Source organism: Pelecanus crispus, chromosome 1, assembly GCF_030463565.1.
Source record: "Pelecanus crispus isolate bPelCri1 chromosome 1, bPelCri1.pri, whole genome shotgun sequence".
Taxonomy (NCBI): Eukaryota; Metazoa; Chordata; class Aves; order Pelecaniformes; family Pelecanidae; genus Pelecanus; species Pelecanus crispus.
This window is the reverse complement of record NC_134643.1, coordinates 31,389,370-31,407,393: the sequence shown is the minus strand read 5'-3', so window position 1 is coordinate 31,407,393 and position 18,024 is coordinate 31,389,370. Positions and strand designations below refer to the sequence as shown.

General features: G+C 37.3%; 1 protein-coding gene across 1 annotated transcript in view; it reads right to left on the bottom strand.

Moving 5' to 3' along the window:
* The window catches only part of DOCK4 (dedicator of cytokinesis 4), a 262,080-nt gene that overhangs the window by 78,553 nt on the left and 165,503 nt on the right, over positions 1-18,024 (bottom strand). Inside the window, exons 19-28 of the mRNA XM_075727861.1 lie at positions 13,757-13,881; positions 12,110-12,272; positions 10,979-11,085; positions 10,173-10,329; positions 4,271-4,368; positions 4,082-4,165; positions 3,890-3,990; positions 3,080-3,161; positions 1,857-2,027; positions 204-396 (exon numbers count right to left, since the gene is read on the bottom strand). Coding sequence (XP_075583976.1) covers positions 204-396; positions 1,857-2,027; positions 3,080-3,161; positions 3,890-3,990; positions 4,082-4,165; positions 4,271-4,368; positions 10,173-10,329; positions 10,979-11,085; positions 12,110-12,272; positions 13,757-13,881 — 1,281 coding nt within the window. The remainder of the gene's footprint in view (positions 1-203; positions 397-1,856; positions 2,028-3,079; positions 3,162-3,889; positions 3,991-4,081; positions 4,166-4,270; positions 4,369-10,172; positions 10,330-10,978; positions 11,086-12,109; positions 12,273-13,756; positions 13,882-18,024) is intronic.

Sequence of the window (18,024 nt, the reverse complement as noted above, 5' to 3'; positions counted from 1 at the left end):
TTTAAGAGTCTTTGTCTCTAAAAAACCAAACCACTAAATTTATCCAACTGTATTCTTGTAAATGAGCAGCTTTGTACAGAACAGTGCTTGAAGAATTGTTCCTTAGGAAGCACTACTCTGAGCAACACTATTGCCTTCAGCACCTGCTGGCCCGTGTACCAAGCACACAACGCGAGTTCCTTATCTGCCCAGGGTAGCCTTACCTGGGTTAGTGTACAGGTGACTCTCTACAGTTTTTCCAATACTCTGCAGTTTAACAGCTTGAAGGGACTCATCCCCATGCATGACTGCTGGCAAGCTGCCCAGAGCATCGTGAACCAAATTTGCCACTTCTCTTACATCAAAGAGCTTCAAAAGTTCAGAGTACACCGATGGGAACGAGCTGAGAAACACAGCCTAGAGGAAAAGGGCAAAAATGGACAGTCAGATACTGCAGTGTAGTTTTGACTTTTATAGAATTTAAATAACTATAGAAATTTAAGTGACTGTAGAAAAATGCCTGGTTTTACATTTCAAGGGTAGTTAGTAGCTTTAAAAATGGTCATACTTTCAGAAGAAATATCCTCACATTCATTAACAGGCTTATATTTGTGACTATTTTCCTTTAAGTATTATCTAATGACTGTTCATTTCTCCCAGGGCAAAGCAAAGTAAAAAGTTCAACTTTGAACACAAATATTTATATTCTATAAATATTCTTCATGATCTATATGCGAGAGGAAATTTTTAAAAGGATAACAGAAGCCAGCTGATATCAGAAAAAAATATTTCAGTGGAGGTTTTTCTTGTTTGCTTTGGTTTAAGGCAAGTAATATAAGAGCCTCCATATCTTCCATTTTTCAAACATTTTTATTTTGGAGTGAGACAGCACTGGCAGTCTTGGTTCACTTCAGCAATCCTAAAATAGGGTTAGAAATTCATTGGTGAGTATAATGAATATGGAAACAAAACACTGGGAAAGAAAGGAGGGCAATGCGAGAGAAAGGAAGCTAGAACTGACATTCCCTTCTTCCTGTCCAAATCCCGACTGAGAAAAACTACTCATAACTCAGACATTCTTCACACTGGTGTCAGAACAGATGACACCAAGGTTAAAGATACTGAAGAATTCCAAATGTGGTTGTTTATATCATTTTGCTATTATCTTTTCACTCCACCTGCTTACATGATACGAGATGGAAGAACCACCTCTCTACCCTGCTCTCTCTGATTTGCCATTTTCTTGGAAGAACAATTTTCTACAGAGCTTAAGAAATTAATAATTCTTACCAGGTCTTAAACCCCTTTGGTTACAGAAAGAGGGGAAGAGGTCAGTAAATCTATGAGCTGTAGAAGTTGGTAAGTCTATGGCACTTAATGTAGAGAGCTGTCTCTTGTGTGTTTTGCCTCTGCACTTCAGCACTAGTCAATTTTAGTAGTCTCAATTGAAATAAAGATACCAGCTGAGTATTAGAATATACAGCTCAGCAAGACTTAAAAGTTTTCTGTAAAGCATGAAAACTCTGGTAGTCTTTTGTATGGCTCAAATTCTTCAGTTCCAATGTGGTTAAACTAAGCTGTAAAATGCCCAAAACAGAGAAATTACTTTATTTGTATCCAGCAATATCATTATTATAATTATAATGATAATTCAAAATTAAATATTAGATTTAAGATTACCTTTGCCAAGCATATTTAGAAGCTGCTGGTATGAAAATTTCACACTATAGGACAAAAGGTATGAGGGTGAGCTGAAAATGCCATTTTGCTCTAGCAAAAACACATTTTCCCTCCTGGGAATACAGGTAAGGACACACATACATTTTCTATGTTGGACATGGAAAGTGGCAATAAGAAAGGCATGCTTGAAAACTTACTTGTAGTTGGGATAAAGCACTAGCTCCTTTGCTCTCTTGGGAAAGGAAGAAGCGTACTGACATAAGAAGCTCTTGAATACAGCAGCGAAATTCCTCCTCATTTTGTCCACCAGTGGCAATAGAGAATAACCTTCGAGACTGAACTATATATTTAAAGATATATTCCTGTGCCTACAAATGTCAAAATCAGAGATAACTCATAAAAATGAACAAGCTCATCTTTAAATAGAACACACACAATGATTATATCATTCAAATAATGACAAGGGTCTGAAACAGGACACCATGTTATTTAGCATTGACAAATCTTTCTATTGAAACACTAACATTTCAAAAGCACATACTCAGAAATGCTCTTCTGCCTTTCATAATCTCTACAACCACAGAACACTTGTTTTTTTAACAAATGGAAAACTGCAAAATCTCAACACTGCCCCTCCCATCCTTTGCGTGTCTTTGGCTACAAAAACATGTATTGCATAAACATACAAGGCCAATATAACAAATAGGTTCAAATTTTTGAGCTGTTCGTAGAACTTCTCTGCCTGTTAGAAGTTGTTTTCCTGTCAACTGTTAACCATATAATAATAATAGTAAAGCTTAAATTAAGTTGCAAAACTGTTGGAGTGTAAATTAAAAAATACATCCCTTTCTTATTAGCAAGACACCTAAGCAAACAGCAGCATAGAAAGCACAGAAGGGTACCACATTGAAATTTTATTTCCAGACTGTAGCAGCTGTCCCAAATGGGATTATTGTGTTGTACAGCTCAGCCTGATTCCACACTGTGCTTTGTTGATGGTATAAAACAGGACAACAAGAGCAACCAAACCCACCAATTTCAGTAGAATTCCCGGGTGTCAGCTTTGAACCATTAAGTCAGCATTCATGTCTGCCATTTAGATTCAGTTATGCGACAGACATTAATACTACCAGTGCAATCTACATTTGACTTCTTGGACCTTACTCTTACTCATCTATATCTTCATTCAGTACAGAACATAGACTTCCAGAGCCTAGTGGCAGTAAGCTCCATTGATCAACTTACTGACAAAAGAGAACGATGAATAAAGTGACTGCACTGAAAGAGTCTGCAACTGGCGAGAATTAGTACTACCATTCCATCATTTATACATTCTCTGCTTCATTTCCTAAGTTAAACCTGTTGGTACTGTATGAATACATCATTCAAATATATAATTGCCTTCAACGATCTTTATTACCTTTAGTACTTCCTGTATGTGCTCGTGCAGCTCCACTTCAGTGACTCGATCGATATGCCACTTTAGTACTTTTATAAGATCTCTAGAATACCACATCAGAAAGTATTATAACACAGAAGTGGGAGAAGGGTTAACTTTGCATTTAAAATGCAAACCAATATCTGTCATATGAGAAACAGACAAAATAAAAAATATATGACTAGATTTCGCCAATATACTACAGGCCCAATATTACACTTAGTTTTCAGTCTGCTGAAAGCCACCTAGTAGATCTCTGATGAACAGGAAATGATACCAGCATTACATGTGCAGCAGAATGATTTTGACAGGGATACACAAGATCAGCTAAGCCAGAGGAGTCCCTGCCAGCATGGACTATCCCTGCTATTCCATGCATTGGTTTGCGGTCTCATTAAACTGCATTGGCTTTAATGGCAGTCCAGGTAGCAAATAAATACAGAGAGTACAGCAGAGTAAGTGATGCTTATTAGTGCACTGCTCTACACAGACAGTGAACACAGTTGCAGCTGGAAGATGTTAAGGCTCCTATGTTTTTCCAGGTAATTCAAATAAAGAAATCCAATGAAGAAAAAGATTTAAAAAATAAAGCCAATATTAGAGCATTAGCAAGCAACCTTTCAGGTAATTTAAAATTCTTTTACTCTTTTTTAATGGCCTAAATCTGGGCATTCATATAAGCACTGCATTTTATTTCTAATGATACCGTTTAATTTAACCTAATAACTGATTCTGCTTAGTTTACCAATAACTGTCAGAATTCAAGTCAGATAGAAAAAGTACAGACTTCACCTGTATGCAAGTGCTCCTGCAAAATGACTTTCAATGTAAGTGTCCATTACCGGCTTAAAGTGGTGAAACTTGCTGTCCTGCAGCAAATTTATTATGTGAACCTAAATGTGAGAGAAAAAGAAAAAAAATCTTTTTTTCTTTTTTAACTTAGTTCTTAAATAGTGTTAAACATCATCACAAAATGAAACTTACCAAACAATCAAAAACTTGTGATCCATATTTTTGAGAGTTTTCATCTAAAATCCCAAATAAAGTGTCTAGTGTATCTTGAAGAAACTGATTGCAGAGAATAAGAGACAGTTTGTTATTAAATAGGTATTTCTGTGACACAAATTTACATTATTTCCCTCATATTATCTTAAAGGATAGAATGGTATATACCTTCACTATTTCTGAACCATCAATTTCTTTTAATTTTGAGAGGCAACCCGCAATTTTTTCTGGGTGGGTTCTCCATTTCAGAAGGTCAAGCATATCTCCTGCAAAAACAAAATGCAAGACTAAAGCTGGAAGCAAAGCAGCATGTCAGATTTTAAATTCTACTATTACAGTCCACTCAGCAAAAGCTGGCTTCATTAAAACAAAAGAAAACATCTCAACATTTCCTAAAATATGATCTGCCCAACAACAAATTTTCATTCCATCCCATAATTGCTCCACCAATAGAAACACAAGAACATGGTACTGGGTCACTAAAATCAGTCTCCTGTGGCAAATATATCATGCAATCTTGTTCAGATATTTGTCAACTCCCATCTTAAGAAAAGGAATTACTTTGCTGTCTCTTATCCCATTGAAGGACGCCTTCCAGAGCTGTCATCTGACAGCTAGAAATAGTCTCCTAATTACTAGTTTGTATGTATTTAAAATATTTGTCTTCCCACATCTTTTTAGAAAACACAATGCCTCTAAGATCTTGCTTTATTAATAAGCAACACAGTCTCTTCTGGCAAATAAACTCTTCTGAGCTAAAACATATCTGAGTGTCTTCGTATTCCCTCCAGTTTTAATTTATTCTCCTTCAGTTTTCTTGACCAAAATGGTATTACAGACGAGATTACATCACTGTTTTCTGTATCATTAGCAAGCTCGTATGTCTGCTGTAAACACCTGACATATATGTTCTAGAATTTGGGGGGTTTTTTAGATGCATCATATTGGTGACACAAATAGGTCTTTCTCCTTTTTAATACTGTTCAGCTCCCTGACTACAGCAGAATCCCCAAGAGTCTCCACCAGGGTATGATCCTGCCTTTTGCACCATTACATTTGATCTAATTTCTACTCATTCTTATTAATTATCTAAAACAAAGTTACCTTGTTTTGCCTGTATCAGATTTTGCTTTTTCCCTCTCAACTACGTATTAGCAGCAAATGTCGTTAACAGGCTCCCTAGTGTCTCAGGTTTTAGCGAAGCAAGTCCAATCCCCACCCCCTTCCACGCCTCCAAACAAGAGATCAATCCCAGGCCTAATTCTTCTTCTTCTACTCAGGAAGGAAATTCCTTCCATTACAGTGTAACCTGCTAGTTCCCCTTTAGCCCTTATTTACCACTTTTAAAATTCTTATTCTAATCTGTATCTTTTCTAATTTCCCATGTGGTGTGTTATTAAGTCCTGATGGTTTCGACCTGCTACATTTCCTCTGAAGAATAATAATAAAAAAACCTTTGAAAAGAAAGATTAAGAAGTTTATTCTGGCATGGTATGTCTTTGATAAACTCATCTTACAGCACATTCCATTTAGCTATATGTCCATTTTTTTAATCCATGATTTCTTGTAAATACGTGCATAAAATTCATCGGAGGGTGATGGCCCAGTTAACATGTCCACTCTTGCACCTGTCTTAAATGTAGGTACTATATTTATTACTGTTAGGTCATGTGTTACTGCTTTCAGCTTCAGACATGTACTAAAAAAACCACCTCACTATGGGATTGGGAATTTCATGTCCCATATCATTCAATATCCTAAAATAGAGTTTTGCAAGCTTGGCTTGGCTTTTCAGCAGTTTTCACTTGATCCTGACCCTTGCTGAACTCTGACATGTTGCTGCTATTTTTCTCCCTTCTGTTGCAGGTTCTCTGCTTACTCCTCCCATTTTCTGCCGGTGCCTCACTCACGCATGTCTGCAGCACTCCTTTCAGGTTGTAGTCAGAGCACAAAGTTCCACATATTTTTGAACCGCTGAATTCAATAAATTCCAAAGCTCCTTTACATTCACGTTTACTACTTTCACGTTTCACTAAGACACTTTTCAGAATTTCTCAAAGCCTGGCCATTCGACGCAGAAAACCTTCACCACCATCCAATACTTCCACCAGTTTAAGATGAACCACGGGTCTAGTTGATCACTGTCCAGCAATGGCTTAGAAGGCTCCAGTTCTTCTGAAATGCTCTCAGTACTTATCAAACTAAGTAGCTAATAGCAAGTGTTCCTCTTGGTTCAGCAATTATTTGGGTGCTTTCTACCACAGACTGTTTTCACGCTCAAGTAACATTTCAGCCACACCCATCTTTTGTCATTTCTTTCCCAGTTTGCTCCAGGAAAGCTCCTCTCTCCCACAACAAGAAATGAAGTAATATTTCTGTCTTTAATAACATTAAATAAATCTCCACCTATATTCAAATATCACCAGAGGTGCTAACAGCAAACACTCTACATGCTATCCCACTAATATTTTGCTGCACCAATTGATTTTGGTGGGCACAAATTGTTTTTATGCATCAATACGTTTCTTTTTTTGTTTTGCTTCACCCTGTGCTAGTATGGAATGATTTGGATTAAAAGAGATCCTTGAGTTGCACTAAGAGCGCTGAAGGGTCCCACAAGTGCATCAGAGACACATCTCAAAGATGGAGGACAAGTAATATGTCTTACTATTCCTTCTGTCAGGAATTTTCAAGAAACAAGCATTACAAATCCAGCGAACCGCATTTGTCTTTTGGATAATTAAATGGACTTCTACACTTTATTCTGTTTAAGCCTCAACTTAAGTTGAGGAGTAGCGAGACTAGCTAAAGCTGTCAGTTCATAGCAGGAAAAATATTTCTTTACAGGTTTGCTGGAGGAACTTGGTGGGAAGATAGTTGACACTCAGTATGAGAGATTTGTTGGGGGATTAAAAAAGAAAGAGAAAGCAAATGTCAGACACTCACTTCAAAGCACTTATTTCAAGGAAAATGCTAAGGAGGAAAGACATTGCTGAGATAACATTAGCAAATAGCCCAAGCATAAATGACATGAATAGAAAATCTGACATGTGAATCGCAAGGGGAAGGGATAGCAATGTGTCATGTATTAAGAGAAATGAGAATATAAAATTGTCCCCCAAAATAGGCCCACTAGGAAAACATACTTTTGGAAAAGGGAAAAAGTCAAAGCTGCAGAAAAATTTTGCTGAAGAAGAAAAACATTTCCAATGCCTTCTCTCATTCATGATCAGATTTGTACATTAAAAATAGGCTACACCTGACCTACCATTCCTACCAAACAAAACACTTCCCTTCTCAAAGTCTGCAATTTAAATCCAAATTGCTAGGTTTAAGAAAAGGTTTAGAATCATGTGTGTAAGGAAGTGGTTTGGGATGATCTTTCCACCTCTCTCCTATCATAGAATGCTTGGGGTTGGAAGGGACCTTTAGAGACATCAGCAATTGGCCTGGTGTAGCACTACTGCACTTCAAAAGGAAAAAGCCGAATTCCAGAACTGGTGGTCTGCATTCCTCTTCCAACAGGCTGCTTCTGCGGTTTCCAACACTCCCTCCAAACTGGGGTCACTCTGGAAAGCTGCCGCCTGTTATTTTTGTTTTATTAATCACCAATTTGGCTTTTTTAAAGTGCAGATAGATGGATTGCACCTCTGTCTTGCAATAGATGTGCTGTATGGCATGTTGCTCTGCTGATGAACAGCTGCTTACTGGGGATGTGCCAATCAGTGCTGAGAAATGAGTGGATGCCAACTTGCTAAAATATTCTGACTTGCTGGATGGATCCTGAGTCTCTGGCAGGCAGAGATCCCTCCTGTATGTCAAAAACTAAGTAAGACTGTATTGATAACTACTCAGTAGAAAAGTACGATGTTCTCTCTGGCTCTTTTGGGGTTTTTTTAGGATAATGAAATATAACTATCTAGCGAAGAATGTAATATATAAAAGCTGGTGTACTGTTTTGCTAACATTAATTGATTAACTGTCCAGGATCAAAAGACAAGCTAAGGAAAAGCTAACTGGCAGACAGACTAGATAAGGATGCGTTCTTATGAGATGTGTTGATGAACGCACAGGCTCCCCTGGTTAGAAGGTCTGAAAATCGTTTGTAAATAACCCTAAAAACCCCTCCAAAATCCCCAGGGTAAGGAAGTTACGGATCCCAACAACCAGGAGTCAGCTTCCTTCCCCCAGTCCCCCTAATTTTAATATGCATGAGAGCTGATGGCATGTGGGAATAATCAATGAGAGAATGACAGCTGAGTAAAATTTCCCAGCAAGCTAGTAAAGCTGCGGCCTAATTCAGTCACACCCTTTACAAGTCTGGGTTTGGGGTCCTCCCCCACCCCATGGCCAGACCAATAGCATAATTTTCAATTCATTTCCAGGCTGGACATTGTTTTTTGTAGACACAGGCAGATCTCTGAGAACTTCAGAAAAATCTCCAAACTTAAAAACAGATTAAAAAATAATCAGCAATTTTCAAAAATACTAATACAAATGTTTACTAAAAAAGTAAATGCACAGATCTTTTTACTTCTGTTTTTTTTAATAAATACGCTACATTCTCTCAGGGATAACTGAAGTAATGCTCACATGACCAAATATCCACATGCTTTGCTCTATGTTCATTTTCTGAGCATGCAATAGGTTTTGGCAAATTTTTGTTTAAAAGAATGGGGATTTGGAAACTCACCAAGATGAACTTCCCAAAGAAGATCCTTGGAGAAAATATGAGCCTGTCTATTGAAAATATTTCCACCCTCTGAAGTACTGCTGAAATAATTGTTAACTCTTTCAGAGCTGAAAAGGGGATCAATATTATTCAGATATTCTACACCCTCTTACTCAGAATATGGTTAAAAAAAAAAAAGGAAATTTTATGCCCTACGGCACACATCTATTTACATTAAGTACAAAAATAACTCCTGTACTCTGAACATAAATTAGTATTACAACCCCAGACAACAGCGCAACTATTTATCAGTGAGACACTTAAGTTCCAGGCAGCACTTTCATGCATGTGTAAGTACCAGTAGATTCATGTGATTTCCTAAATCAAGGCCTTTAACTGAAGCAAATTTAGTCTCTGATTGCCTATTAGCAACCTTTGGGACAATCTTTTATTGGCTAACTTTTATTACTTTGAAGCTAATTGCTGTGAGAAAACAGAATGGATGTGCACAGTGAAACAGACCACTTACTATTTGCACATAGTTCTATTTTGCACACTTGCTACTAAATGGTGAAAATTAAGAAGATTATTTCAATTTAAAAGGCTGCTCTAGTTGTTGTTGAACACCTAAAATCAATTTGTACGCAATTAGCAATTTTATCATCATACATATAAGAAGGGTAGAGACACAGTCATTCACACACAAGAGAGACCTAAGCAAGATCTTAAAACTGTGATAAACAGCTCAGAAAAAATAATATAAAACTGTAGGGATATCAAAGAATGGTCAGAAACACATTACCAAGCAAATACACAATATTTAGAAATTTGTGGAAAACTGTTGTTGTTACAAACTGTAGTTAATATGGCAAAAAAAGGAGAATCTTAAAAACTTTATACAGAGCAACGGTAAAGAGCGCAAACACATGTATTTCTATCTGCTGCTCCTTATATCCAGTGTGTACGATTGTTTTAAGTAGTAGTAAATGTTTGTTGGCTTTAAGGAAGAGAAGTGATACAACAAAAAAGCAATATATGCCTAATTAAAACCAAACTGCTACAGCCTAAAGCCTACAATAAGTATTTCATAAAAACTCTACAACAAACAGATTAAGAGGTTTTGTAAAGCAGCTGGGTTTTGATAGTTGATTCCAAGAGTGCTGCATTTGATTCCAATATCATGTTAATCTAAAAAGCATTCTTGAACTACTTAAAATCAGTGGTTTATCATGCTGCATTGGTTTCCATCTGGATATAAAAAACTATGAAGAAAACCGGTTTGTAAAATGGATAGAACATAAGCTATTTTTGAGTACATCCATACTTGCTTGGCACAGAAAAGGCTAGCTATCACACTGATTTGAATTCATCATGTTTTAAATAATCAACATATCCTACCATTTTGTGTGAGTTTAGTGGAGCAGAGAAAGGATGTAATCCAGAAGGACTCCTTAGTGGTTTTTACTGCTTGGCTGTTGTTTCCTAGGAAAATTCCCTTTGAAAAGGGGAGTTTGAGGTAGCGACCAGAATCCTGAAGGTTTGTGTTTTCTTCACACTGTGAAAATAAACCAGTTAAAATAACTGTACTGCATAAAAACAAAGGACCAAATCCCTAAATGATATGAATTATTATTGTTTCTCTGCCAGAAATTGAAGAATTTTCATTATGCCTGTTGCAAGTTTGGTTTTGGATCATAGCTTCCTATCTGACATTGAAGTCTAACAAAATTGCACAGGTTACATCAAATGACTAGCTACAACTTTTGGTGATAAAATCTAAACTTTATCTGGGAGCATATGAAATCCTCTGAACAAACAGATATCTGTTAAATGTGGAAACAAAAATTCCACAAAACTGAAATATCTCTAAAAATTGAGTAGATCTGCATAAATGAGCTTGCTTGATTTTTCAGATTTCAGCAATTCAGTAAGAGGGTGTCACGGGGTTTGCTTTGTGTGTTATAAATACCATGTAATATAGCAGTGAGACTTAGTAAAACCAGTGCACTGAAACACATAACAACATTCAATTGCAGCTTGTAACAGGAAGCTTAATATTAAACAATCAGCAATAGATATTTTAATGGTGACAAGATTATCACTCATTTGGTAATGAATACAGACTTTCATGACCTAATGTTTCTGGGCATTTAAAGTACGTTCCAGAGGAATCATTACAGCTAACGATTATTAATTCAAATTACCTTGTGTACAATGAGTTCATGGGTGCCATCTGGCAGAGTCCTCCCATTTTCCTGCATCAGGGGCACGAAAGAAAAGCCAAACAACTTCTTCTCACCCTTTTCTTTTGCTGAAATACATATGTAAATAGCAGCACTTAAAGTTAATATTACACATTTTAGACAAAATAAATGGATATAAGACAACATAATATGGACTTGGTAATGTTAGGTTAACGGTTGGACTGGATGATCTTAAAGGTCTTTTCCAACCTAAACGATTCTATTATTCTGTTAGAAAGCATACTGGAAGCTATTTGCAGCTAGTCAGACTAAGATTATCTTAAATTTCTTTTCAGATTTGCACATTACCTCCCGTAATGGTTTCTTTTATCTCACTGTAAAACAGAGAGCAGTATTCTGGAATGATTTGGTATTTATTAACAACAAATAATGGAAGCCACCAAATATGCAGTCTTAGCAATATATAGAATGGCAGGAAACCCAAATGAATGTGACCTAGGCAGTCCAACATGAAGAGAAAAGGGAGTTTTTTGTGCCAATTATCCCCTACAGTAGCTTCAACCTACTGGTCTCCATTTTAGGTCAGCCTCAGGCTACACAGCTATGAAAACTGTCTCGCATACCTTGGTATGCAGAATGTAGACCCAGACCTCAATTTTTACCTCAATGTCATCTCTAAAATTGTTCAGAATATTTAGAGAATTTTGGAATTTTATTTTATAAGTAAAAAAAAAAGCAACACAAAAGTGATGTTAATTGACCATGATGTATCTACGTACATTTCCCATTGGTTGGATTGCTAAACATGTACTAAGGAACGGGTATAATTTTGGATAATTCACCAGGTAAATTCTAAATTTGCATTTTGAGTTTACCTGAAATTCTGTTTACATTTGCAGCTGCAATGTTGTCTATTTCTATTTAATAAAACTAGACTGGTTCGTCCTGGTATTTAGGCTTTACCAAAGGACTGAGTTCCACCAAGTAGAGCTGCAGGTCTGAGAAGCTGTGTCATGAAAGCACTACAGAGAAAGTTCACGCAGCTGTCTTTTTCCTGAGGTATTATGGAAACTCATGTGCTGACTGCAGCTGTAACAGAGAGGATTAGCAGAAGTCGTGAACAGCGCTTACTGGAACAGTGCCGGAATTCACAGCGGATGTGTGCTCCTCTGAATTTATCCACAGGAATAGGAAGTTTCAGCAGCTCAGCCCATCTGGGACCATTGTTATGATAAAGCACAAAGGAATGGTACTCGCTGGCTGGTGGCTCTCCAGAGCCGAATGAGATAAAATCCTAATGAAGAAAAAGTATTGATTAGAGATTAAAGGCAGATTAGTTCACTGGTAAGATGTCATCAAGGACCGTTCTTAAAAGGAAGACTATTAACTATTTACATTCATATCATAAATACCACATGTGGTGTAATTCTCAATATCTTTAAACCCGCAAAAATAGTAGCACTTTGTTAATATATGCTGATTAGAAAAAAATGGCAAGAATCATCCACACCGATGAGAATCAAAGCATTATATACGTGAACTGGGTGATTAGGAAGGCTTAAGCAACAAATGTGGTGTGGAGTCCTGTGACACAGCATGGTCCATCCAGTGTTATGGCCAAGCAACAAACAAGAATTTAACTGAGACAAGAACAGCCCAGGCTTAAGAACTTTACTCCTCTGAAATAAGCCTGTAACACTGCTGTTATCAGTGATACGTCCCAGCATGAAAAAAGAAAGAAATCTGGATTCCCTGACTAGGAAGAAGCAAGTTGTTGGTTGCCTTCGCAACACCCATGATTTGTCTAAGTCCTGACTTGGGGGTACCTATTAATTCTCTGTGGGAAAGGTAAGCTGTAGCTTTTCTCCTCAGCAATTACAAGGGATCACACTTGCCTCTCAATATCCTTTATTTTTTTTTATGGGTACGTATATAAAAAGGATATATACACACACACATGTATATATATTTTTATATATACAAAACCATACATACATTGCTTGCCATGCATTTATACACACAATCTCACTTCACATACACACACACATACAACCTGCACCAGACTATCTGCGTCAGCCTTTCTTCATTTTGTCACCCCACAGCCCTCAACATCATACAGAATGTGTGAAAAAAGTGCTTTCAAATAAAAGGGGGGAAAAAAAAGATATTAAATATGTATGGAAAATGTTGAAGGTGAACAGAAATCTTTTGGTACAGAAAAAAATCTGAGAAACAGTCATCTATTAATAATTAAAATATAAACCAGTGCCTGTTTGTAAGCTATCACCAGCAGCATGCAATCAAATCTGAAGAAAAGGAACATTAATTTATTCTTTTATTGATACATGGTGGTGATTTTTGCATCAAGGATCTCTGATTTATTAAAATCAGACAAAAAATTGAAAATGATCGAAACATGTTCTGTGTAACATGAGGAAATGCATACCTACTAAGAAGAATTATTAGGAAATAAAAAATACTCCAAAACTTGATCTTGCTTCAACATTTTCCAGTATCTTAATGGAATCATTAGTTATTTGTTTGGCAATTACAGGCGTTTATCTGAATCACATAATGGATCACAGAAATAAAACAAATATGCGTTTTATAAAGGTTTTAAACGAAGTGGAAATACTTTGAATACCTAAAGACAGGAAAAGATAAACACAACCTTTCCAAATCAATTTTGTACTCTTCAAACAATGCCACAGATAATTTACATCTGAAAGAGCATATGAAAAATTAACTCCACCAAGGAAAAATATACAACAAAGATACCTTTAAAATTTGACCACTGCTGTCCACAACATGCATTGTCACTTCCACATTTCTGGCCACACTTTTCCCTCCTTTCTCAAATTCTCCTCTTTCTACAGTGATATATAAATCATTCCTCATTTCACCTATAAAAAAAAACCAAACCAAATACAAAGTATGCAAAAGTCAGTTCAACTTGCTTACTTTTTGCTTTGAGTACTTTAGTAGACTTTCACCTTCTCTTCCAAACAGAGTGTCACACCCACAATCTATCAGTATTTTCAGATTTTAAATAATAACAATTGTTTTCATAAACCAAGAAAACCAACAAAGTCTTCATCCCTCTAAAAGCCCAAGAGATTATCTGCCATACTAAATGAGTTCTAGGGGCTTTTAGTTATCTGTTAGCTCTTTTTGGACCTTACAGTGGCATGTCCAGCTATACCAAAGCTGGTGTCTATCTTCACCTCATCTAATTTCTCTTTTAATCTAAGGCAATATTAATGGGTTTTTTTTTTATTTGTAATCTTTACATTTCTCTGTTTAATGTCTCCTTGAAGAACTGCTTACATCTTTTTTACACTTAATCTCAAAGGAAGTGCATTACTTTGAAGAAGCAAAACCAAGATGTTGGTATTCTTTCCATTAGAAGGGCAGGCTTCCCAGATTGCTAGCATTCAAATCTGTCTTTCTGATCTAAAAGATCTCAACATATTTTACAATGACAGGGTGTTCTGAAGTTTTCTAGCAAAAAGTTAGCTTAGTTAGCTTATTTTTTGCTTGTTGGAAAGGCTGCTGAGAAATTAAAATCTTCATCAACACATTCAAACTACAAATCCAATACAGGCACTACCTAAGTGTTACATAGTATGTACAAGTTACTAAATACTGCTAGCACATTTAAATTGAAATTCTTTGCACATTCATACATTGACATGCTAAGTATTCTGTCAGACTGTAACCAGATCTTCTGGATGAGATCAATGGTAATTTTATTTTAGTTTCAATTGACACAAACCACAAAGTTTATCGGTGATGAAAGGAAGATAGATTGTTTGGCAGTTGAGGGGCAGGGGGAGAAGCAATACTGGTGGTGGCTGGAGTGGCACAGTAGGGAAGCCCCTGTTCTGTTTGAAGATGCTAAATCTATTTCTAAAAAGTGTAAACCAGTCTAGCTCTGGACAAACATTACTAGAACTACTTGGAAGCAATTGGACATTCCTTGTGAAACACTAGAAAAATGAAGGATGAACAGCATCATAATTAGGAGCATCTTCTAAAATGCCAATTTCTACATGTGGTAGAAAAAAAAATTGAGAATATATGCTTTTATTTAGTGAAATGCAAGTTTAGCATAATGGGAATATCCTCCTTTAATAAAGCAGATTTTCACCACGCACTGGTGAAAAGAAATCAAGTATGACAGTTTTGTGTATTTATAGGCGTACCACTTAGAAGCCAAACATGAGATGGATACTTGTACTGAGGGTAAAACTAATTAAAAGATATGTAACTGATAAATAATTAGTGCATCTTCAATATCTGGCTTCCTTTTAATATGCAAGCAGAATTTGATCTGCTTGAACTTTCCAGGATACTCGTTTCACGTTTCTTCCATTTATTTTACCGCATGCAACTCTCCAGTGATTTTTAAGTACCAGAAACAATGATCTTGCTACAGTCTTCTAACATTTTTATAACATTATTCTATCACTGTATGCAAAATAATTAAATGATTCCTCCAAAGCACAATCTAAACCACTGCCAAAGGAAAAAAAAATGGTAGAAGAGGAAACTGCTATATTATCAAGCCCTCAAGTACCATCTCCATAAAAAATGGGGGGGGGGGGAAATCTGCCATTATATTACGCTATTAACAATTATCTTCTGAAACAATTATGGACAGAGGCTAGAGTACAGCCAGACAGAATGAACAGAAACAAGTACCAGGACCAGATGGTATTCGCTTAAGAGTTTTGTGTGAAGTCAAGGATGAAAGAGCTGAATTACTAGTAAGTGTGTGCAAACACTGAATCAATCTCTGGTTCCCAGTGGGAAACAGGTTCAAAATAAGCAAAAGGTGGTGGTTATTCAGGCAATGGACGGCAAGACTTGTAAAAAAAAAAAAAAACAACCCACAAAAAAAAAAACCCACAGAAGCAACCCCAAAACAAAAACCAAACCCAAACCAAAACCTTTCTGAAGGATGCTATGAATGTGAGAAATGTACAAGGGTTGAAGGGAAGAATGGAGAAGTTGTGGAAGGAAGATCCACTAAAAGATATGAAACAGACGACCACAAGCAGCTCAGGAAATCCCTTGAGCTGAAAATAGCTGGAGGCTGGGAGACCATCAGGGGGTAATTACCATACATGCATATATGCATGCTCAGTTCTTACTCTTCCTTAGGGGTCTGTTCACAACACTCAGCTAGACCAGCCCTTGATCTGAATCAGTAAAGCTGTTCATATGTTTATTCAAGTCACAAAATTACCCTTAAAACTACTAGATTCTGATTATTTCCACATTGCAGTAATATTTTATTACAAAAGTTTTAGAAGCTAGTACAGTATAGTTACCAAAGAGCATGCAATATATTGAGTCCTTGCTTAGCATACACTTATGCTATGATCGGCTCTAGTAAGTGCTGGCAGCTGGTCTGTATTGGGTCTGGCTGAGATGGAGTTAATCTTCCCCAGAGCAGCCCTCCCAGTGCTGTGCTTTGTACTGGTACCTAGAAAGGTGTTGGTAACTCAGCAGTGTTCTGGCTGCTGCTGAGCAGCGCTCGCGCAGCATCCCGGCTGTCTCTCCAACATTCCCCCCTCACCAGTAGGCTGGGGGTGGGCAAGATCTTGGGAGGGGACAGAGCAAGCTGGCTCAGCAATAAAAGCTAAGAGAAAGGAGAAGGAAGGGGGGACATTCATTATGTATATCTGTCTTCCGGAGCAACTGCTACGTGTACCGAAGCCCTGCTTCCCAGGAAGTGGGTGGACATCGCCTGCCGATGGGAAGCAGAGAATAAAATCTTAATTTCCCTTTTTTGCTTCCACACACGCCCTTTGCTTTTGTGGTTTTTTTGGTTGGTTTTTTTTAATTAAACTGCCTTTATCTTGACCCACAAGGGGGTTTTTTCCATCTCATTTTCTCCCCACTTGTCCTGCTGAGGAGGGGAGTGATAAGAATGCTTTGTGGCACCTGGCATCCAGCCAAGGTCAAACCCACCACATGGTCACTTTCAAGAGTCTTACATTCAGAAAAATGACAACACACAATAACCAAAAAGAGAACCTTTGTTATGCAACTGATTTTAGCACACAACTTGTAGTTGCAGAGATTCCTCTTGTCCTGGTTTTGGCTGGGATAGAGTTAATTTTCTTCCTAGCAGCAGGCATAGTGCTGTGTTTTGGATTTAGTAGGAGAAGAATGTTGATAACACACTGATGTTTTTAGTTGTTGCTGAGTACTGCTTATGCTAGTCAAGGACTTTTTCAGCTTCCCATGCTCTGCCAGGCGCACAAGAAACTGGGAGGGGGCACAGCCAGAATAGTTGATCCAAACTGACCAAAGGGCTATTCCATACCATATGACGTCATGCTCAGTATAGAAACTGGGGGGGGTTGGCCGGGGAGCAGCGATCCCTGCTCGGGAACTGTCTGGGTATCGGTCGGCGGGTGGTGAGCAATTGCATTGTGCATCACTTGCTTCATGTATCATTATTATTATTATCATTATTATACTGTTACTATTAGCATTACTATTTTACTTTATTTCAATTATTAAACTGTTCTTATCTCAGCCCAGGAGTGTTTCTCACTCTTACTCCTCCAATTCTCTCCCCCATCCCATCGGGGTAGGGGGAGTGAGCAAGCAGCTGCATGGTGCTTAGTTGCTGGCTGGGGCTAAACCACGACACTCTTTAAAGATTAGCTTGAATTCTACATGCATTTGTGCTACATTCAAGTCATTATTTTTATTTATCAGAAAGAATTTATTTCAATTTTCCATGGGGTCTTCACAGAAACACAACCAAACAACCATTTCCACCACAAATTTCACAACCTAGCCCAGAAGAAACTCAGTGAAAACTGTATTTTTTTCCTTTTTAAACAGAGTGAACTGTAAAGGATTTAAATGAAAATGACAGTGGAACAGGTTGCCCAGAGAAGTTGTGGATGCCCTATTATTGGAAGTGTTCAATGTCAGGTTGGATATGGCTTTGAACAACCTGATCTAGTCTAGTGAAAGATGTCCCTGCCTATGGCGGGGCAGGAATGATGATCCTGATCTTT